The sequence below is a fragment of the Meriones unguiculatus genome, chromosome 1, assembly GCF_030254825.1.
Source record: "Meriones unguiculatus strain TT.TT164.6M chromosome 1, Bangor_MerUng_6.1, whole genome shotgun sequence".
In the NCBI taxonomy this organism is placed as follows: Eukaryota; Metazoa; Chordata; class Mammalia; order Rodentia; family Muridae; genus Meriones; species Meriones unguiculatus.
The window spans coordinates 187402091-187426109 of NC_083349.1; the positions used below are offsets into that span (position 1 = coordinate 187402091).

Consider the following 24019-nt stretch of genomic DNA (forward strand, 5'->3'; position numbering starts at 1 on the left):
TTACACAACATTATTCTCCAAAGATTATAGAGTATTCCTCTTTCAATGGATGAAAGTATCTAATTCCTCTTATTCCCCTAGCTCAATCAGCACTGTCAGTGTTATTACATCTACGTTCAGGTTATAATTCTTACTGAATCAAAACTGTGAAATGCTTATTTATGAGGTTTTGCTCTCTTCACAACTGAGCATTTCCCTCAGCAATTAAGTATCTTTTCCACACACATTTATGCTGCCTGTGGATGAAGGCTGAGGAGTGTTCAAGATAAAGTGGACTGAGGCATCTTCCCAGTGTTTCCAGGTTCTTATAATCACCAAAGAAAGAATTTAATATAAGACAAAGCAAGGAACTGAGGAAAGGTTTTATTATAGTACAAAAAGACACATGTACAGGTGAATGAGGGTTTCTGAGTGACATGGGATTTGAGCATGGGATTTGGAACAGTGCATTATGGGCAAACTTTAAAAAGAGGAGAATTCTGTTTTTATTAAATAACAATAATATAATATAATGTACCCTATTCTGCCTAATAAATATCAACTATATTTATTCCTTTTCAAAAAAAAGGGGGAAATTATTCATAAGTTAAAGTTTACTAAAGAATTCCAGAAATGGATCAACATTTTCCCTGAATAGGGTTAACTCTCTCCCTCTTTATCTCTAAGTGGAGTTTCTGAATATGTCCTTGTACCAGGTGGACAATATAAACAGATTTTTTTTAAGGTTAATGATACAGAAATACCTTTGCTATGAAGTACAGGACCAGTTGTAGTAGTCCCAGTGGGTCATGTCAGCCACAGCCAGTTTTGCATAATCTTGTATCTGTACTGTTTGAGAAGTCACATGATGTCCTCTATAACACAGCTCTGTGGTTGTAACACCTCTAGTGCCGTGAACTTTGCCCCTCCTTTTGCCAACCTCCATTACGATCTTTATAATTTCTCCAGTTTCAGTCTGAATATAAAAGTCAGAAGATGTGGGTCCCAGCAGAGTCCCTGGTTACATCCTAGTCAAGCCATATCAGAATTCTACCACCCACATGAAACAAGAGTAATGGTAAGTTTTTAAAAACTGTTTCTTGAAATTTTATTTTTAATTCATGTGTATGAATGTTTTACCTGATCACATAACTGTACGCATGTATGCAGTGTTTGTGGAGGCCAGAAGTGGAATTACAGACCATTATGAGCTGCCATGTGGGTGGCAGAATTGAACTGAGTCCTCTGGTAGAGGAGCCAGTGCTCTTAACTGCTGATCTAATTCTCCAACTCCAATGATACTCTTTTTAAACTTACCTTAAAAAAAAAAAAAGCAGACATGAGATTACAAAGCTGTGTTTTGCTAAGATCACTGAATACATTCATGGTAAAATACATAAGGAGTTTATTTTATCAACTGTCATCTAATTTAAATTTTTTGTTCAAGACAGGGTTTTCTGTGCAGCCTTGGCGGCTGGCCTCGAACTCATAGAGATCTGCCTGCCTTTGCCTCCCAGAATGTTGGGATTACAGGCATGTGCCATTGATCCTGACTAGACTGACATTTTAGTAATTTAATCAAAATAAAAAAATGCAGACTTTCAGTACTATAAAACTAAATTAAGGCAGCATAGTTATTCATACTGAGAAATATATCCTGTCATGTAATCACTTAGCTGTACTAAGAAATAATTATAAAAGTAGGTAAGACTTTCATGAAAGTATTTCTTTTTATTGTAGCTTAGGAATTCTTGCTCCTGTCAACAGACTGTCTGACATCCGCCACTGCCTCAGGCACACGAACAGTCATATTGTCCATATCTTTGGTCAAACAGATTTGGCAACCCAATCGTGACCTACAAAGAAAGGAAGAAGGCTCAGTTTAGTACTGGATACATGTCATTTACAAGCCTGCAGTTGTTTAGGACATTTTTCTACTTTCTTTCCCAAAGCAACTGAAGAATTTGTTCATCTTTTAAGTTTTCACTGGGCCAAAACAGATACCACCATCCATGTCATCTATGTCACCCTCTGGTGGGCAGCAGAAGGTCAGCATCAAACAACCTGCTAGGCCAAAGCTTCATGAGGCTCTTGCACGTATCACCCGATGGACTCAGCCAAACTTGTATTTGGTGGGATAGCTGCCATGCAGAGAAACAACCAGAGAGCATGAAGGCATGCCTGAGAACTTACCTGGCAAGCTAAGGAAACTAGTCTTCAAATCCCAGCTAAATAAAATCACAGACTAAGGCCAAGCATGGTGGCAAAATCCCAGCACTTGGAAGATCTAGGCAGGTCAGGAGATCATAGACATTCTCAGCTACACAGTAAGTAAAAAGACCACGCTAGGATATGAGATCCTGCCTCAGACAGTGACAACAAAAGCCTTTAAGACAAGAATGAAATTCATAGACCCAAACCATCAACTGTAAAAAATGTATTTCCCGTATTTCCCCCATATTTTTAACATCACTGAAATCAAGGTTCATCTTAAAGTCACTGCTACAATGTGTGGAGGCAGCTTTGCCATTGATGTGAACTTCATTACGATACACAGTATCTCCAACTGAACAACAAGTATGTTGATTCCAAAGGTGTTAGAATTTTAACCCTTTCAAAATAAGTCCAGAAGGATTATAAAACCAAAATTACTAGTAATAGAGGAATACAGAAGATGCAAATCTATAATCTATAATGGGGAGAATGACCATCATTCCATTTTCTTCTCTTTCTTTCACAGAATTGCTACCTATTATGCTTCCATTAGATTTTTTGTTTTCAACAAATGTATTGCATATGTATGGATATATTTATATAACTCTTCAAATGCATACAGTGTATTAAGTGAAAAAATAATACGGTGCATATTTTAATCAGCAACACCTTTCTTTTCTCTTAGAAGTACAAGGAAGTTACATGATAAGCCAGGATTAGTGGCACAAGCCTGTCATCTCAGCTACTCAGGAGGCTAAGACAAAAGGGCTACAACTTGAGGGCCAGCCTGGGCTAAAGAGTAAGTTAAATTACAGCTTGGATTTAGCTTCAATCCAGTCTCAAAATAAAAGAGTAAATACAGGGCAGGAATATAGCTCAGTGTAAAGTACTTGGCCTGCATGTGCAAAGCCCTGGGTTCAATTATAAATACTGGAACAAATAGTTGCTCTTACATACAAACTGTCTTTGACAAAGCATGGTATGAAAGCACTGGCTTCATTAATGGATTTACCAAACATTTACTGAATGCATACTAGTAAAAAATTTCTACTACTAAATGTCAATGGGTAAAAGTACTGAATGTCAATGGGTATACTACTAAATGTCAATGATTATTCTACTAAATGTCAATGGGTACACTACTGTATGTTAATGGTATACACAGAAAACCGATTTCAATACTTTCTTATTAGCACCTCTTACATGTTGGGCACAGGAGAGGTATTCAGAGGAAAGCACAGGATTTAGAGTGGAGCAGGCCAGTGGTTTACTCTAAATCCAAAATCAGCACAAGATAGTATATTCACAGGGAACTTTCTATTGTTTCTTAGGCTGATCATCAAGATGGAGAATAAAAGGCTTCCTGGCAAGACTGCTGAAGAGACTAATTGCTCATGTCAACATTATAGAGTGAACTTTCAATCAGACGAGACGAGAGACGAGACAACTCACTGATAATTAGCAATGTGAGGTAGTGACAAATGCCACACAAACAGAACAAAAAAAACCAACCAAACAAATAAATGAAACCCCTCTGAGGCTAATACCGTATTTCTGGCCAGGAAAGATTGTACCTAGAATAGACTTTGAAGGGTGTGTAAGATTGAACGTTTATAAGAGACAAAATAAGTTAAGAACATTTGAGATCCTGCTAACAGACACAGGGAGGCTCAAAGAAGCATCCGCGGTGGGGTAGATGGCTTCCGTTTTGCTGCTGTAAAGCACTGACAAGGACACACATGGGCTAGGGTGTGGTTCCATGACAGACACATTCCTGATGTCCAAAAGTCCCCAATTCAAACCCCAGAATCTCCTCGGAAGAAAAGAAAAATTACATGGATAATTATAGTTTAAAAGTGGCTGGGGCAACACAGAAACTCAGATATAGTGAAGCCCCCACTGGGGAGTCCTGGAATGAGGAAGTCATGTTAACTATAGGGAGTTCTGACACTGGGAAAAAAACAAAAACAAAAACAAAAACCACCTCCCATCAGTAAGCCTTCTTTGTAGAATTCAAAACAGCATTGACAATACTCAATTATGCACCAAGCTCTCCGTAAGAGCAAACAAAACAAAACACATCAAAACCACAGCAAGGCAATAGAGCCAGAGTTTATAGACCTTGGGAGGCCTCAGTGAGACAATTAGATACTCCACATGTTCACATGATGAGTAAGGCAACACTACACTTTAAGGGACTACTGGTTCAGAAAAGAAGCAACTGTCAGTGAGGCAAAGTAGAATACTGTGGGTGCAGTGATGGGAGAACAAGCCCACAATGGGCCAGAGAACAACTCTGGGTCAGGGCAGCCGGCACACTGAGCTTGGGTATAATATAAAAGGTATGCTGCTCTCAGTCTCTCTTCCCAGGTAGTAGTCTCACCTCCATAAGAGGGAGGTGAGGCAGGGACATAGCTGACTGATAGACAGGGCACTGTGTCTGGGATGAAAAACAGGAAGATGATCTATAAAAGGAACAAACAAAAACTAATAAAATTACTATCATTATAACTGCTTTAACTTTTTTCTTAGCATATAAAAGAGAAATCTTGTAAGTTAATAAAGTTTTTAAAAATTATTCTTCATTAGGGTAAAAAAAATACAGTTAAACAAAACCTACTCTCAGTAAGTAATAGCTGCCTTGATACCATAAATCAAGGAGAAGCCTTCCCTGACTGTAAGACTGGATAATTAAAAAATAGTATCACTAATGCCACCTGCTATTGTGTAGCTCACTGTGTTTAAGAGAAATTCTACCTACTAATTAATAAGCTCTGATTAACTTACTTTAATATACACTTAGAAAAAGAACTAGTCACTTCAACATAATTACTATTATGTATTAAGTTTCTCTGAAAACTCAGTTCTCTCAAACAGGTAAAAATTTCCACTATAATTCTGTTCAATTATTAAATTTGTCCTCCAAGAATACTATAAAAAGCATTCCATTTAATTCCAGCCGATGAGATTGTGATAAATATTAATTCCTGGCATAAAAATAGACTAAAAAAGATATATTAGGATTCAGAAGCTATATTACTATCAGTTAATTCTTTGACTTTGTGGAAGTTTTACATGTGGAGGTCATGTGTAGACAGTGAAAGAGAAATGTCCGCAGAGGATGTCAAACTTGATGACTTGGTCTCTACCCACAAGGGCACTTCTACTCACTGGTAGAAGTGATCTTAGACCCAAAGGAGTATAGTGCACATTTTTCCAGGTTGTCAGTAACAGGGAAGCAGCCTTAAAACCTTACCTGACAGGTCAGGCTTTGTGTCTTATGCCTATCACCTCAGCACACGCAAGTGTAAGGCCACCCTGGCCAACAGTTAAGATCCCGTCCTTCAAATCTACTCACCTGTCTGTTAGTCCATAAGCCAGGTCAAGCATGTCATTCTCCTCGTCAGTGATGGCATCTAGCTTCTCATATATATGATCCTCAAAGATAAGGTGACAGGTAGAGCAAGCCAAGGTCCCCTCACACGCACCTGTAAGAGCAGCAGGGGCGGAACATGCCATGCATCATTGCAGCTGTGCACACCTGGCTGCAAAATCTCTCTAAATGTTAGAATCAGCTACAATTCTAAACAAAAGGATTTCATGACTGAATAATGAGTCAGGAATAGGTCCTCCACCCACACATAGTGTTCAGACACACATAGTATCACTCACATAGTACTTCACAAAGGTTCTGAACACATCCTATGAGGGGACCATGAGCCCACACAACTCTATTATTAAAATGTATATAAGTTCATAACTGAGACACACAACACATAAAGACATATTCTGAAATACATACAGCATGATATGTATAATCAGATTCACATACTTCACCTTGCCTGAAGAGCTCAAAATAACTGGTAAGGACTTGCGTTATCCAAGAGAAAGCAAACTACCCTTCACCTAAATAAAGTTAGACACTCTTCCCTCTCAATCCTCTAGTCAGGCTGAATTAAACAAGACATTTTAAGAAGCACCCCAGATTTAAATAATGTGTTTCATTTTTAAATTATATTTATTCAATATCTGTGTGTTGTATATGTACATGCATATGTGTTCATGCATGTCACGGAGTGAATGTGGAGGTCACTTGTGAAAGTTAGTCCTCTCCTACCACCATGTGAGTCTCAGTGACCAGACTCTGCTCACTGAGATGTGGCCAGATGTGGTGGCCAATGCCTTTACTAACAGAGCCCTCTTAACAGCTTCTTGTTCCATTTTTAAACCATTAAGTTAACAGTTATTTATTCAGTCCTTGTATGTGCCAGGCACCTCACAAAGAAGACTAACAAAATCATGCCATCCGTTCAAATCAAGACAGAATGCTGAGAAACAGCCTCAGACTTTATTCAGAAATCTCCTCACAAGGAAACCCAACCATATAAGCTTCCTAAATTCTCCCCTAATGACCCACATTTTGTGAAAACATTTCGTGTGACCACAGGTATCCTGGCAAATAAAATATGCACAGAAAACAAACACACAATGTTAACAAATCATAAATAAACTATTTTAAAGCAGTTCTCTCTCTTCTTTTCTCTCTCTCTCTCTCTCTCACACACACACACACACACACACACAAACTTGCACTATTAGAAGTTCACCATCCAGATAGCCTGGAGAACACAACACAGCAGTAGAAACAAGACCTGCCTACCCTGTAGAAGGTGAGAAAACTTGGTACCATGCACCAGAATACATGTAAGCACACAGAGAGCAAGGTGGGTGCGGGGAGGAGAGAAGAGAAGAGACAAGGCTTAGTTTTTATTAAAGCCATTTCAAAACAGTAATCAGGAAGGCCCAAGTAATGAAGCACAAGAGTATATGAGCTCTAGAACCAGACTCCCTGCCTCTAACCACTTCTGTTTATTAACTATGTCATGGTAGGCTTCTTTATTCTACATGCGCCAGTTTTCTTAATAGTAACAATACCAACCTCACCTGAGTATAAATTATATGTATTGGCAACATACCTGGTAGGTTGTGATAATTACTATTTGGAAATGGTAAGAAATCTCAGGCTGCTGGGGGCAGGGAGAACTGTATCAAAGGTCTTATCCAGCACTAAACCCTGCATGCCACACTAAGTTGTCTGACAGGATGTGTACATGTTACTGTTGGTGAAACAGGAACATGACTGTCATATTACAGGGTAACCAACAACTTTCTGACTGGATTTTAAACTGGCTTCACAGAAGGGATTCCATGCCTTGTATTGTAACCCTGATCAAAAATCCATGACAAGACAGATTACAGGTCCTAGGGATTTGTTGTTGTTGTTTTGCTTATTGGTTAAGCTGTCAAACTGCCTTCGAAATGTTCATGTTTCTAACCACTGACTTGTGTTACTCTCAACTCTGGTGGAAGTAGGCTTGCTTTTGCAGTAGGCAGTGATTAATACAGAGACTCATAACTGGTCAAAGTGCCAAAATAAGTAACCATAAGGCTCAGAGAACATTATGGAAGAGGGCACAGAAAGAATGTTAAGCAGTAGTTGGTAAGGAGAAAAGCTGTGAAAAGCTGACATCTGGACATGACACAGCTGTTGCATATATCAACTCACAGCAGCTGGGATTACCTGCACAAGATCAGGCCAGGCAAAACTCCAGGAAAGATGGAGGAGGAGTTCCTTTGGCAGAGGTACTATTGGCAGTTAATAGTTGCTGGGGGAGATTGATTCACTGCTCTTTGAGGACATGACACTGGTAGGATGACCCTACACCCCTCACATATTAGCAGCACTAACAGGTCTCAGAAAGTTATTAATAATCAAGAGGAGGAGGACATGAAGTTCAGAGAAAGACAGGTTAGGGGGCTCTAAAGGAAGCTGGAGGGAAGTAGTGGTGAATGGAGATAAAAGTACACTGTATACATACATGAAACTTCCACTTTCCATTTATGAAATCTGAGTGTTGCTGACAGGATGTTTCCTGTATGAGACTCTTGTATTAAGGTTATCTTGTTCACTTATGATGTTGACAAGAAAACGGGCCACCCACCCATACCCAATCCCTTCCCTAACCAAAACCTAAGATACAGCTGCATGGGAGGTAACATACTGAAAATGTGAAATTATGTATAAACACACTGTCCAAAGGATGATCTACCATATCAGAAATACAACAGTAAACATAACAGCAAGCAGAAATACAGACTTCTATAATCATTACTGGGATCTCTCATCTTGAATAGTCATAAAACAGGCACACAAAAAATACAGAAGAAAATTTGAAACAATAAGCTAGATCAATTTAATAACAGATGTGTAACTGCCCCCAAGTGGCAGAATACTGAAACACACAATACTGAAACGATCTACTAACATATAAGGTAGAAAGAACATTTACATATTGTATTGCTTCCTAAGTTTACAACTGTCCATTTTGATTCATTTATTTACTCATCCCTTCATATACAATAAGGACTAAATTGAGAGTGACTGTATCCCTCATCACAGTCCAACAGAAGGAGAATGCAAGGAGTGAATAAATGTAGCAGTGAGATGTGGTAAATGTCATGAAAGGACAGTCTGAGGCAAAGCAGTGGGACAGACCAAACAGTGACAAACGATCACAGACTGGGTGCTACAAGCAATGAAAATCTATAAGGGGCTGAGAGTACGGGGAGAAACCCCACTAGGGACTAGGTGATTAGGCAAACGAGGATTTCTTTTGTGCCTGGACCCAATACTGTACATCCCAGAATCTAGTCATTTTTTTCTATAGTATTCTGTCACTGTCTATGATGTGTTTGCCCTGTATGACATAAAGGACTAATACAAACACACTTGATAGACACAGAAGAGTAAATAAGCATTTGTGGGATGGGAGAGAGAAGACCGTGTCTTGACAGAAATGTGTGCATGAAGTGTCGAGGATGGTATGAGTTCAAGCTTCTAAGAGGTCAGCATCACCAAAACAGGAAGAACCATGAGAAGTGGAGGAGGGTGGAAGAGCAGTGGGAAGGCATATCATGTGTAGCCTTTTAGGCCAATGAGGAATACAGATTTAATCCTAAGTGCAATGGCAAGTCCTTTGTGGTTTTAGTCAGAGAATTGACACAACTGATGTAGGATGTTCACCCCAGCAGGACTCAAGATCGAAAGCAGGTTCACAGGTCTAGGTATGCAGTGGCTTAGAAGAGCCAAGTAATAAATAAATGGAGCCAAGAGGAGCTTCTGAAGGCTTAAGTGAGAGCAGGTGCTGATGGGCTGGGTATACTGAGGGGTGGGGGACCACTGCTTAGGGTTCAGTCTGCAGCAGCTGGATAGTGCTCCTAAAGGGTACAGGAAATGCTGGAGGAAAGACTGCTTTAGGGGAAGGGAGGGAGGATCAAAAGCTGTCTTAAGAACATGATTTTTACTAGCAACATGGCTCAGTGGGTAAGGGCAATTGTTGCCAAGCCTGACTGATGACTTGAGATTTATGCTCACGGTGCACACTGGTGAAAAAGAACTAACTCTGCAACCTGTCCTCAGCCCTCCACACACGTTATAGCATGTGTGCTCCTGTGCTCACACACAACTATTATACACATATGGTGGAGGAGATAAATATTTTAAAAAATCAAGACTTGGGTTTTAAATACCTTTGGGATTTCCAAAAATACATGTTAAGTAGAGGGTTGAATTTACATGTTCAAGGGAAGAACTGAATCAACGATGTAAATTTAATCTCAATCAGCATCTAGGAAGAGCTTAAGGTCACAGAATGAGTGTGATCACATGAGCAGACACTGCAGAAACCATGGCCTTGGTCAGCCATGTGGGAGCTCGGGTGCTTAAACACTTGAACTCACGTAACTGGTGCTGTTTGGAAAGATGCTGTGGAAACCTTTGGGAGGTGCAGCCTTGCTGGAAGGAACATGACACTGGGTCAGGCTTTGAGCTTGTAGCCTCCCCACTTACAGTTCCCCCCTCTCCTTCACATCTGTGGTTGAAGATATGGTCTCTGAGCTTACTGCCAAGGCCACCTGCTGTCATGTCTCCCTCACTAATTATGGACTTTCCACGGGGAACTCTGTGTAAACCAAGAAAAATGTCTTCTTCCATAAATCTTTTGGACAAGGGTGTTTTATCCCAACAGAAAAGATCCTGATAAACTTGGATTAAGTGATTTGATCGTTATAGCAGCTTTACAAGATAGATAATAACATTAACCCACTCTACTGATGAGAAGACAAGAAGTTATGGCCCTAGCCCAAAGTCACAACACTGACAGAGTGACAGAGTGGACAAACAAGCCTAGGCAGGAAAACCCTACTCAACCACACCAAAAGGGTTTAAGAAAAAAATACTGTTTTAACTTTGACTAACAGTATGAATTTAATTTTACACAAGCACTTCATAAAATAGATAACTATTTCACAGTAAATCCCCTGTGAAAGATGCTGTTTTTCTATGTTCTGTTATTTTTTTATTTCTCTAAGATGCTGGTTAGAAGCAAATAATTGGAGCTGGGAAAATAGCTTGCCTAGCATACACAACACCTTAGGATTACTCTTGAGCATGATGGGAACCAGGCATGGTGGCTCATGTACTCCCAGCATTCAGAGATGGAGAAGAAAGACCAGGAGTTCAAGGCCAGCCTCAGATACATAATTTCAAGGCCAGCAGGGGATATATTAGGTCAGGTGTTCATCACAGCAACAGAAAAGTAATACGTAGAGGAACTTTTGTAATAAAAAAACTTTCTTCTGGTGTTTTATTCTTAAAACCCTCTAGAATTGTTTTATACAACTATACAGCCTTACAATCTATGACTGTAAGGTTCTCTGTGACGGAGAGCTGTTTTTGCTAATCTTTTTTGTTAGAAACATCTCTATAGTAAATTGCCTAGGACAAGCATCTCTTCCTAAAAGTGAAACTCAATCTACAGAGAAAATGACAAAAATAACCTTGTTTGATTACAGCTTTCATCTACGTATTCTCAAGGGCTGGAAAAACAGTTTCTTTTACATGTTCTCACAGAGTGCTAACAGCTTCCACATATAGATGTAGGTCTAGAACATGCCAAAGAACACTTGTCACACAGTTTTTAAACCTGACTTAATATTTAGCTAGTTCCACGACAGCCAGGGCTACCCAGAGACACCTGTCTCAAAAAAAAAAAAAAAAAAAAGACTAACAAATCTAACACGTGGGTCTCCTTATTGACAATTATGTTGACAGCTTTTTGGTTGTTTTTCCAAGTAAGGACTATACATTGCTCTTTATGTATCTTGAAGTGCTTTTTGTTTTGTTTTGTTTTGTTTTTTCTGTGCGCATGCAGGTATCACAATGTGAAAACTCTGGGAATAAGGAGCTCACCCTGCCCCCAAGTCTGCTGTAGTTGCTGCTCATTGGTGGTCACTGCTGCTTTTGTCTCCTAGTCATTGTTTTACACAAATCCTCTGAAGCTCCTATTCCTCAGTGTGTGGATCTCAGCTTAGTGGCAAGCTAAATGACTAGCCAGAGGCTTACATGTTTGGTGCCAAGAGGCTCAGGTAACTAGGCAAACCCTTCAATAACCCAGCAATATGTGCCTTAAGTCTTTACTCCTGCTTGTAAGAGACCTCAAGGTCAGCCAGGAATGAGAGAGTAGAGGCTCATCTTCTAGATCCCAGAGCCACTTAGAGCCTGCTATGGGCATCTCACTCTGTGTAGCTGCCTCTTATTCAGCCCAAGGTGCATCACAAACCAACAAAGCTGATTATTTTAGGCACATGTTCTAGAGACAAAACTCTCACCACACAGCAACCTGCCAGAATACGGAATTCCCTAGAGTAGAGCTCTTCCAGCAAGCAAGGAAAATAGTGGCGATATTCTGGGCATGGGACTTCTCTGAGTGCTTCAAACCCAGTCTTATGTTCCAGTAGTCACACAGGGAACCGTTTTCACCAACACTAAATTACAGGGCTGCTGCTTTCCATGGATGCTGTGCATATGCAGGGGTGACTGGGGTTGGGGACAGACCAAACTAAAATGTCACAAACATTATTGCTCTTGCCAGACTTAGCTCTGTGATAAGCCCTTCCCATCTTGAACAACCCAGTGATGAGAGAACTATTATTACCCTTATTTTCTAGAGCATGAAAGTGCGCACCGAGACATTCAAGTAGTATGCCCAGGTCTCAGGTGACAATGTTGGTTTGAGAACAACAATCTGATCCCAGAATTTAGTCTCAGCTACTGCTCACCACACCAGCACCCACTGTGAAAGAATATGTTAGCAAAGCTTAACTAAAAGTGCAGTTCAGCTGGACTTGGTGGCACACACCTATGACCCCAGCATTCAGGAGGCAGCTTTTTGTAAGTTACTATTTAATGAAAGGGTTGTTCCTTTTGACAAGAAAAACTGCAACAGCATTAACATGAGGCTGATTTAATGCAGAATTGAGAAAACGGAGGAGGAAAAAACTAACAACAGTTCTTACAGTAGGATGTGAACAACATAGTCAGCTTTCATCCCAGGACTTGAGAGGCAAAGGCAGGTGGCTCTGAGTTCAAATCCAGGACAGCCAGGGCTATATACAGGCCCATCTTAAAACACCCAAAATATAAAAGTTAAAATATTTAGTTCTTTATATAAAAATAAACAAGCAAGTACTTGATTCAAAATAAACATAATTTATTACCAGTAAACAGTATACTATATATATTTATATAGTTTGTATAACTATAAACTGTTCACCCAAGGGTGTATAAAATGTCTTAAACAAAAAGGAATGACAAGTAAAAGGCTATAAGGAGCCCTGCTCTAGACTGGTGCTTTTCAAATCTATCATGCACCATCCAAATCATGGGAGCAGCTTGTTATAACACACACTGCTGGGTGGGCAAGATGGCTCATCTGGTAAAGGCACTTGCCACCAAACCAGAGAACCTGAATTTGATCCTCAGGACCCACACAGTAGAAAGAAAGAACTACTCCACCAAGCTGTCCTCTGACCTTCACATGTGTTATGGCACAGGCAAGTCCTCACATAAGATGTGTGCACACACAAACAAAATAATAAATAAATTAAACATTGCTGGTTAGACCTCCTGAGTCTAAAAATCTGCATTTCCCAGGGTACAAAGATGGCAATGAGCCAAAGAATCCTTGGCAAAGAACCAGTTAGGCACAGCAAATGCTCGCTTGAGGTGTAATATGGAGGTGTGGGAACACTAGCTTGGTACATACGGTTAGACAATATGGAGGAATTTTCTACATAATACTTTTTTATAGGATATGTTACCCCTCCTGAGAAGGTAAGACAGCATTTAAAATTAAAGTGATTCAAAACTGCCCTATGCTATTGTATTTACTACCTCTGATCTATATTTTCCAATTCTTTTTGCTCAGGCTTGCAGCACACAGATAAACAGTAGGCAATGAGCCACAATAAATTTCTGAGTCATTTAAATTATTTTCTAAAAGTAAAAAATAATGTCTTTCTATTATGCATCTTGGTTTTTTATAGTGTGTATGTGACTGCCTGAGTGTATGCCGTATATGAGCAGGTGTCAGAAAACACAGAAGAGGGGGTAGGATCCCCAGGAGACAGAGTTACGGACAGTAATAAGCCAACTGTCTTGGGTGCTGGGAACACAACTCAGATCTTCTAAAAGAGCAGTATGTGGTTTTAACCACTGAGCTATCTCTCTAGCCTCTAATAATCTTTACAAAAAAATTAACATGTCCTAAATTATAATATTTACTTAAAATGTCATAGTTTAAAATTAAAAACAAAAACAAAAACACCTGTAACCTTTTTAGAAGTTTACCTGGGGAGTTTCAGGAACACTTACCAAAACCATCAATATCTAGATTATTTTCAATCACAACATCTAGCAGAGAGTCACCGACTTTTCCCGTGGTCGTTAATGTTTCACCATCACGGTTCTTGAAGTGGACCGTTATCTTATCTTCTGAGCTGGGAAAGGAAGCAGCGAGCAGTGTTTCAGTATTTTAGTAATTTCAAAACAAAACTCAAGGTCCAGAAAGGCAGTTCAGGAGATAAAGACTCTTACCACAAAAACCTGGCCACCTGATTTGGGTCCCTGGGACTCATGTAAAGGGAGGGGAGAGCCAACTCCAGGAAGTGATCATCTGACCTCTACAAATACACCATGGGTGCCCACACACCCATCATCAACATACACAACAGCAGCAAATGAAAGGCAAAAAATCAACTCCCAACTTAATCTGCAGGGTCAAATGAATGAACGTACGTGTAGGAAGAAGCACAAATTGAAGGTCTATTCATCTACCCCACCTACAGAGGGCAAGCTCTATCACCTTAAAAGAAAACTACTTTCCTACCCAGCAACTTGGTCAGGCTGTAGAGTTTAGTTTGTCTCCCCATTAGTCACAGATCTGTGAAAACACCCAGCAGTCATTACCACCCAGGAAGTCTACTGGGTTTTGTCATGGTGGCAATAGTGATTCTGTTTGGGTTTCTATGCCAGAGATTAATCCAGACCCCCAAACATACTAAGCACATACCACCAAGTTACACCTCAGTTCACGGAACCCATTTTGCTTTCACAAGCTCTTAGGAAAACATTGTCTCTGTGACGGTGGCCCTAAGAGTTCAAGGTTGTTTGTGGTCAGCTTTATAAACACAAGCCATTCTGCTAACCACGGGGTCACCACTGTGCAGGTGTCTGGTCAGTGAGTCTCTGGCTCCAAGGGTCAGCTGCTTTACACTTTTGTGAGTCTTCGAACACTTCATTTAAGCCCACAGGGTATATTCAGTGTAACTAACAGAATCCTGGAAAGACGTGCACCTTTGCATGTGCTTTTACTATGTTATCTGTCATCTAGTTGACCTAAGTTACTTTCCTTTCTACCAAACAGCATTAAAATGTGAGAAACAACCCTTATATTAGCACCTGAAGCTTTCTTCTCCATTAACAAGTCTTAGAAGATACAGACTTAGAATAATTAATTTTAATTTTTGCCACTATCAATAGATGGCAATACCCTCACCCCAAAAGAAGCCAATTTCACCATAAGTAAAACTGGGATTCAAGTAATTTCAGGGCTAGAAATATCTTTCAGAAGTGCAAATCCAATCACTACATTTCACAAATAAGTAAGATGAACATCCTCTCCCAAGTAGTGTTAAGATGGCACTGAATGAAAGGCTCCTGCTGATTAGAAAGGCCATATAAAAATGTATCTTACAATATCAGTGAAAATTTACATCACTTTGTACAATGCATGTAGTCTATTACTTTCAAACTAAAAAAGAACGGGATGGGGGCAGGTTGGGACTGGGAGGGGTTGAGGAAGGGGGCTTCAATCGGGATATATAATGCATAAACTGTGAAAACAAAATAAAAATAAAAATGTTTGTGTATGTGCCTTCAAAAAAGGGTCTATGCTCCCAAACATCTTTAATTGGTGGTGGGAGAGGCCTTTAAAAACAACTGTTTTTTACTTGCCTGGCATCACTAACATGTATCAATTCAATTCCCAGGACTGTCAAAGAACAGAAAAAGAACTTTCTTGCACCGTCTCAGAGACAGTCTGGAAACACTCTTCTACACCTCAGTCCCAACCCGATCTCTGTAAAGTAAGTGTCCTCAGGCCACCACCCAACAGCTATTCTCTATTTTCAAGGTAAAACAGCTGAGAATAACAACAGCCCTTAAGGATAGGAAGTTCTCTAAAAACTCAAATTTAAGAAGGATTTAAGAGGCAAGGACTTGAGTCATTGGGCTATGTAGTAAAATGGGAAGTTTAGGAATCCATGTTTGTACTATTAAGATGCACACACACACACAAACACACACGGGCAAGGGGGATGTTGATATTTTCAGCTTGGGCTATTGGGCAGTACAGTTGAACGTAGGGATACTAGGCTTAAAAGACAGCTTTGTGGACGCTGAAAATGAGCTCACATTTAGAACTCGTTTGGCTTTTAATACTGGAAAAACCAGATGGGACTGTCCCCAACCTATCCGGCAAAATGAGTTGGAGAACTATGACACGGACAAATGCCTAGAAGCTAAGTTACAGTAACTGGATGTTTATGGAATTACTCAAAGCCGGGGGCTTTAGGATTTCCGTTCTAGAACACACAAGAGCTAACCTTACAACAACAACAACAACAACAACAACAAATTTAAACCATTTTAACATCAGCCTCTTGTCAGGACACTTATCTTACAATTTTGACAATGCATAAAATGTCTAAGCCATGGTAGAGCTCAAACAGGAATCAGTAACTTTTATTTAAAGCCCAAGTTCTTATTGCTGCTAGGAACCTGGACTGCAACTATGTACTAAAGCAGTGGTTCTCGACCTAGGGTTTAAACGACTCTTTCACAGGGATCACATGTCAGATATACTGCATATTAGATATTCATATTATGATTCATAATAGACAGTAAATTACAGTTATGAAGTGGCAACAAAAAATCATTTATGGTTGGGGGTCACCACAGCATGAGGGACTGTATTTCAGGGTCACAGCCTTGGGAAGGTTGAGAACAGCTGGACTAAAGGTATGCAACCCTAGTTAACCAATGCTAAAATTAGTAATTGATTTGCTAAAGGATATGGAAGGAAGCATAAATAAGAGAGGAAAGGTAATTCTTCAAGTGAAAGAGCAGAGAACCTAACAGCCAGAAGAGACAGCTTCTGATCTTGCTTCTAACAAGCAGTATTATGGACGTGACCATGGAAACCACTCCTTATATGCAGGTAAAACAGAGTAGTGACTCCACTGATTTGTTTGTTTGTGTTTGTTTTACAAAATTCTACTTATCCCAGGCTGAGGTCCAATACTCCATGTAGCCAAGGATGATCCTGAACTCCTGATCCTTCTGCCTCCACCTCCCAAGTGCTGGGATTGCAAGTATATGTTTCCCCATCCACTTTATGTGGCACTAGAAATCAAACAGGCTTCACACATGCCACACAGGCACTCTAACTGAGCTACATCCTTAGAATTAAACTGTTTGTAGTTTAACGAATTAAGAGAAACAGTGCAAATAGAGAAAGTGCATGGAAATGTTTCATTGCTAAAACACTGTATGCATGGACTTGACCAGCATTAACTTGTCTGTTCCCTGCCAAGGACTGATTGGTCAGTTGTACAGACAAGTTCCCCTACAACAGCTGTGGCCGCATGCACACAGCCTCTTCTAAGAACAGTAAGATTTCAAGTAGTGGAATAAGGTAGCTCTTCTAAACCTTACCAATTAAACAGCCACTCGCTCTGCTCGAGGCTGGCAGACACACTAACAAGGCCACAGCCCTGTAAGTCTTCCCAGGCTTAGTGGAATAGGCAGTGGTTCTCAACCTTCCTAATGCTGTGATCCTTTAGTACAGTTCCTCATGTTGTGGAACTGTATTATTTTGTTGCAACTCCGTAACTCTAATTTGACTGTTATGAACTGTAATGTAAATATATTTTCAATGGTCTTGGCCAACCCCTATAAAAGGGTTGACACCCTCAAAAGTGTCACAACCCACAGGGTGAGAACCACTGGAGTAAAGGATAGCTGCTGTTTACCCTTTTTGCTACATAACCTGGGTCACTAGCAAGAGAAAAGGGCCAGCCTATGCCTCCCTCCTTCCCTCATCACTTTTGCTCTGAAATGACTCATCAAAGTATAAACTAAAGAGCTGCCAACTGTAGCACTTCAGTAGATCAAAGGCCTAACACACAAGAGGGCCCTAGCTCCATCCACAGTATTACAAGAAAAACTGTCATCTGCTTTTCAGCACAACACCTACTCAAGGTCTAGGCCTGGTTTCGCCAGCTACTTAATGTGAAAACTTTATACCCTCACACCTATGTAGCTACTTTACAGAGTTCTCTTAAAGGTACAGACATAACAGAAATAATATGTGAAAGCCCTTTTTAATCTAATTGCTCCAAAATATTAAGTACTGTATCAGGGCATTTGGGAATAAAAGCTTTTCAATATTCATTTATTGAGAGTTTATATAAATGTGGAACTTAAAACTTAGCTTCCAGAATTACTGTTCAATGTGACTTTGTACTTAAACAGAAATGTCCTACACTGGCAATGCCAAGCAGAGTAGATACTCAACACATGCTAAATACTTGAAATGTGGTTAGCGTAACTGCAAGACAGAACCTTAAATATTATTTAGCTTCAGTTGTCTTAATTTTCGATAACCACATATGACTGGGAGCTGCTATATTAAGAGCAAAGGTCTGGTACTGCGTCAAGAAGCACAACATCCAAAACCTAACGGCAAAATCATGGGAACCAATTTGCATAAGCACGTGTGTGTCTTTAAATACTAGTTACACTGATTATGTTCAATGTGTCACAACTTAAATCCAGAAAGCATCTGCCATAGAAATTAAGGCACCCACAGGTGAACAGTTAGAGAGGCCAGAGGAAACAGGACTGAACAGGTCTCCACCCCCCCATTTCCCTGTCACTTCATGCAAAATACATATACGTATGTACATAGGTATGTATACACACACTCTCATTTCCTGCTTTGCTCTACTAGGGTCAAACAGAAGTTCTCTCAAGAAGCTGCATCTGTGGGGAGTGTTCTGCTGACTGACACACCAGACACAGGCATTCACGGTTGTGAAGAGATGACTGCCACAGCTCTAGAGACAGCCAGTTAGTTATCTTGGGCTGTTTGCTCATGCCCTCCATGGCATGAACACCAGACACTGTTTCTGAGCTTTATCATTATCAGGAAAGTAAGTTTCGGAATGTGTTACCCTAACAGACCATCAGCTTCCAATCCTAACGCTAAAGATGTGAGATAGCTTCAAAACCCTGTGATCCAGTTGCTGTTCCGTAAGTGTTATCTGACAAGCACATTGATCTGTGGCTCTCTTTAGGCACGAGACTACAAAAGTCAAGCTAAGTTCTTGCAGGGAGGAACATACAATCCAAGGAAACCTTAATCTGTGTTTCTAAACCATGATCGCTCATGGCTTTGAAGAAACTCTCATCTTCCCTTTGAAGCAACAGGTGTGTTTTGCATTGACATTGACAACAGATAATTCTCACAATGTCGCTACTCTCAGAAACTGTGAGTAAATATTATCTTCAGCAAAGCTAAGGGGATAGTGACTGTGGAAACAAATATACCCAATATCAATCTTCCAGCTATGGGAGAGACCTGTCTGTCATCTCTCTCAACATTTACCACAGAATTCTCTACACTATGATTCCAAGAACTGTTTCTAAGTGACAGCTGCCTACTGAGCCCCATTTTCAATCAGATTGCAAGACCAACGTCCCCTGTACCGAGTCATTTATCCGTTAAACCATCCTGTAGGGACAACACTGATATCCTAGGTATACAAAGACTGAAGGTAAGCCGGATTTAAACCCTACCCTACCATTCCCACTAGGCAGGCGGTCCCAACCCTTCCCAGGCTGAAGTCAGCACAAAGGGCAAGCGTGTGCTAGCCGCGCCAAGGGAGCAGCCACGACAGTGAGCTCGACAAGGACACCCGCCGAGGAAGCCCCAGGGCCGGCGCCCTACACCGCCGGGGCCAGGCCGGGACGGCTGGCGTCAGGGGAAGGGCTCTCAGGCGCCGGGCCAGCCACCGGCCAGCCGGCGAGGCGGAAGGGAGCCGCCGGCGGAAACGCAGGCCGCGGGACGCCGGGACCCACCGCCGCCGCCGCCGCGCCTCACCTGCTCCGCGCGGGCGCAGACAGGCTCAGCGGCCGGCCTGGCCCTCCCTCCGCACGCACGACGGGGCTCGGGGGCCACTGAGGGACGGCAGTCCCCGCGCGGGCCCCGCAGAACAGCAGCCGCCGGCGGTCCAGGCCACGGAAAGCGACGGAGGCGCAGGCGGCGCGCAGGAGTCGGGCGCCCGGAGCGGCCGCCATGGCCCGATGCGAAGGTTCCGGGTCTCGTGGGGTCCTGCGCAGGAACTGCTGGGGGTCCCGCGGGTGCCGCTGCGAGCGCTCTGCCCTTCCGCGAGCGCCCTGCGTGTCCTATAACCCGCGGCCGCGCCCTGCAACGCCGCTGCCACGCCCACGCGGGGCGGGGCCGAGCGTGGCTCCCGGCCCCCGGTTCTGAGTTCACCTTGAACCCTTTCTGCAAGTCAGCTCTGCACTCAGCAGCAATTAGTTACTTACTTGCCGAGGACTGACCAGAAGGCCACGCGGTTAACCGAACCGCCTTTTGCGCCGCACTCTCAAAACAGAGCAGGACATCGCGGTTCCAACACCGTGAGTTCAAGTTACAGTAAAAGGGACCCAGGTTTTTCCCACCCAGGACAGCAGACAGTTTCACAAAGTTTTAAAATGCCAGTCGGCGTTTTTATGAAGAGAGGCACAAATAAAAGCATAAGCCATCTCATAACGAATAATTTGCTATTTAGGGCTGCGGGAGAAAGCAGGTAATAATGCTCGGCCTGGAGCTGACGAGCTGAGTATATAAAACCTGACACTCAACAGTAAACATCTTTTTTTTTTTTTTTTTATGAGTAACTATTTCAACAGACTTCAAAACTAGAAAACGGATTTTCAAACCGCATGTTGTCATGATGGTAAATTGTGAAAGAGTCTTTGAGGTCAAAAAATGCAACATTCAAACCCAAGTCCTATGTCGATCAGAGACCTTGGATAAATATCTCTTGGTGGATAGGAATTTCCGTGACTCACAGATAAGTTCACACTCAGGGCCGTTTTGGAGGTTAGGTGAATTAGTGCAACAAACTGCGTCACAAACCATGAGCAATAAATACATTCTCTTGGACATTACTGATAAGGACAGAAGCACATGTTGCAAACAAGCTGGACGTGGTACAGATCACTTGAATATTCAAGCTGGGGCTGAGACATAGCTAGGAGGTTAAGAATACGTGTTTCTCTTGCGGAGGGCCCTGGGTTCAGTTCCCAGTGACCATAGAGCAGCTCACAGCTCTCTGTAAGTCCAGTTCCGGGGGATCCAAAGCTCTCTTCTGGCCTCTTTGGGCACCAGGCATTCACGTGGTGCACTTACACATGTTCAGGCAAACACATACCTCCGGGAAGAGAAGGAGTATTTCTCCAGAGGCTGGAGAAAGGGCTCACGAGTGAAGGGCACTTCTGCACTTGTAGCAGACTACCTCAGTTTGTTTCCAAGCATTGACCTGTAGTTGCTCCCAACTGTAACTCAAAGCTCCCACAGGAATCTGCCCTCCTGCGGCCACCGGCACCCACTACACGTGTGGCACATACACACGCGCGTGCACACACACACACACACAGACACATTTATAAAATAAAAATGAATATTGTTTTTAAAAAAGAATATTCAAGGACTGGATAAATGGCCTGTGAGTTAAGAACAGTTGCTGCTCTTCCAGAGGACTAGAATTTAGTTTTCAGCACCCATTGTCAGTTAGCTCATAAGTGCCTGTAACTGCCTCATTCTGACCTTTTAAATATATGCTCACACCTAAATAAAAAAATCTTTTACAAAAAAGGAATATTTCAAAATCTCATACCCCTGGGCAAAGTTTCTCTAGAGGATTATGGATATTGAACCTGCAGAGGGTAGACATAATTACCTTAGTCTTTGAGTTAAAATAATTTTAAAACTCAGGTTAGAAAGGGATCAAGAAATCCTGAAGAGAAGGCTTTTGTTGTTGTTGTTTTTTAATCCTATGTCCAAAATCTTCATCATCAGATGGTTCAACCATAGGAGAACTGGGTGATGCATGCATTCCTTCTCAGCCCTCCTGCAGAAGAACAAGCTTGCCTAGCTTAAGGAACGACATTTGCTTTATAGGGTGTGATAAGGTAGTTGGGAAGTTTTCTTAATATTCTGATATATTCAAGGCTTCACTTAGGCATAAAGAATAAGCTGATATTGCCTAGTAACTTTCTCTAACAGCATTAGAATTCAGGAAGCATCTTCATAGAGATTAATGATTGGAATTGTTCTATAGACTTTCAAGGGTGGGTGAGGCCACTCTAGGAATTGAAGATACAGACATTTAGCAGAACTCCAGAGGGAGTGGGAAACATGGGTTGTAAACACAGGTAAAACAACATAGAATCTTTGCAGACTTGCTGTTGCCAATGTGCTGCCCTGTCTATAAAGTGCCACCCCTAATCTCTTCCTGACAGCCCCATGCTACCCCTTAACTGGCCTTGGGTTGGCAATTAAACTTCAACATGGATCTTGGAAGGAACACATTCAAACTACAGAACTTTGCTGCATCCAATAGTTTCCATTGAGTCAATCATATTCCTCCCAACAGATCACCTCCTCTTGTACCCAAGAGCTACAATACCTTATTTATTCTCATAGAATGTAGCATATCCTCTGTTTCAAATGGGGTGAAGTTTCTAAAAAGTGCTGTGTAAAGTATAAAAAGTCCTAACAATTCTGTTTCCTGAGCTCTGGGGATTCGTGGGACTTTTAGTGTAGCCAATCGTTAAGTTGCCCATGCTCGTGAAAGCAACCTTGATTAAATTCAACTTGTCATTGAAAAAAGAAAAAAGAAAAGACATCCAGGATATAAAATAGGAGAGGTGGTTAAAGGCACTTGCTGCTTTTGCAGAAGACCAAGGTTCAGTTCCCAGCACCCACCCAACAGGTGACAATCCTCTAGAACCCTAATTCCAGGGCATCCAAACCCTCTTCTGGCTTTCACTGGCACTAGGCATGTACATGTCTGTATATGTGCAAATACATACATGCAGGAGAATACTCATACACACAAAATATAAATAAATATTTTTGAGACATAGAAGGAGGAGGAGGACTGTTAGGAAGGAGGCACTCAGGTAGAGGGAGTAGAGGTATTAGAGTATAAATGTGAAGGTGAATATGATCAAATGCATTATATGCATATGTGAAATTGTCAAAGAAAAAATTATAGAAAAAAAATTATAGAAATTGGTGAGTGCTAGACAGATTGCTCACCAGTTAAGAGCACGTGCTGTGCTTGTAAATGAAAAAATAATAATAATAATGAAAAGACATGATTGTTCCTAGGCATGGTGGAGAAGGCTTATTTTAGATAAGAGGAAGAGGGCATATCCAGAGGCATCTGGAAGAGTCTAGACGGAACCACAGCTTGGAGGGGTGTGGCAGAGAGGAAGAGAAGAGACAGGGACCAGGAGCCAAGAGACCAGGAGATAAAGAGGCAAAGAGGTAAAAAAAAAAAAAAAAGGCAATGTAGCTAAATGGCTGAGTTATGTAGAGGAGAGAAGCCTAGTCCTCGGTTGGGAGAGTTTAGGGTAGGGTGCAGCATATGCCCGCCAGGATCCTTGTAACAGGCCCTGAGAGCTCCTGGGAGAACCCGGGTCTGCTTTGTTATGTTAGCCTTGGTTAGCCATTTCTCCTGAGTCTGAGACCTAACACTGGATGGCGATGGCGCACAGCTGCCTGTGACTCTCGCTCTAAGTTCTCTTATACCCTTTTCTAGCTTCCAGGAGCACCTGCACTCACATGCACATACCCAGATCTACACACAATCAAAACTAACACAATTTTTTTAAAATTAGCAATTGGGGGCTAGCAAAATGGTTCAGGTGCTAAAAGCACATTTTGCCACCCTGACAGTCTGAGTTTGGTCCCCAAACCCAGATGTTGGAAGAAGAGACCCAACTCCTACAAGCAGTCTTCCACCTCCATACTTATATCATGACATGCATATGTGCCTCCTCCCAATTATACATTCATACACTTTAACATGTGTTGTATTTTGCGTCAATATTTACTATTGATATATTTTTTAGTAAAGCTGCAGTTAATCCTAAATAGCTGTATAACCAAATCACCACACAGAGACTGGGATTTATTTAGTTAACTTAGAACATAATGCTGGGCAATAGTTACTCCATCCTAAACCTCCAAGCCCGCATAGTTCCTACTATTCAGATTTTACCCAT

At 41.5% G+C, this 24019-nt stretch overlaps 1 protein-coding gene across 1 annotated transcript; it reads right to left on the reverse strand.

The window, feature by feature from the left end:
• Positions 1-347: 347 nt before the first annotated feature.
• Positions 348-20152, reverse strand: Fdx1 (ferredoxin 1). The gene is made up of 4 exons (XM_021641236.2): positions 19818-20152; positions 13967-14091; positions 5552-5681; positions 348-1835 (listed from the first exon to the last, which is right to left on the reverse strand). Exons 1-4 carry the CDS (start codon positions 20012-20014, stop codon positions 1721-1723), a joined length of 567 nt encoding a protein of 188 aa, XP_021496911.1. The 5' UTR covers positions 20015-20152; the 3' UTR covers positions 348-1720.
• Between the last annotated feature and the right edge of the window lie 3867 nt (positions 20153-24019).

What these genes read in the sequence shown, in the direction of transcription:
- Fdx1 (XM_021641236.2), bottom strand. Translation starts at nt 20,014, where the DNA reads ATGGCGGCCGCTCCGGGCGCCCGACTCCTGCGCGCCGCCTGCGCCTCC. An exon ending in TCTGCGCCCGCGCGGAGCAG is followed by an intron (nt 14,092 to 19,817) that starts GTGAGGCGCGGC and finishes TTCCTTTCCCAG; the next exon opens with CTCAGAAGATAAGATAACGG. An exon ending in GCTTATGGACTAACAGACAG is followed by an intron (nt 1,836 to 5,551) that starts GTGAGTAGATTT and finishes CTTTCTTTGTAG; the next exon opens with GTCACGATTGGGTTGCCAAA.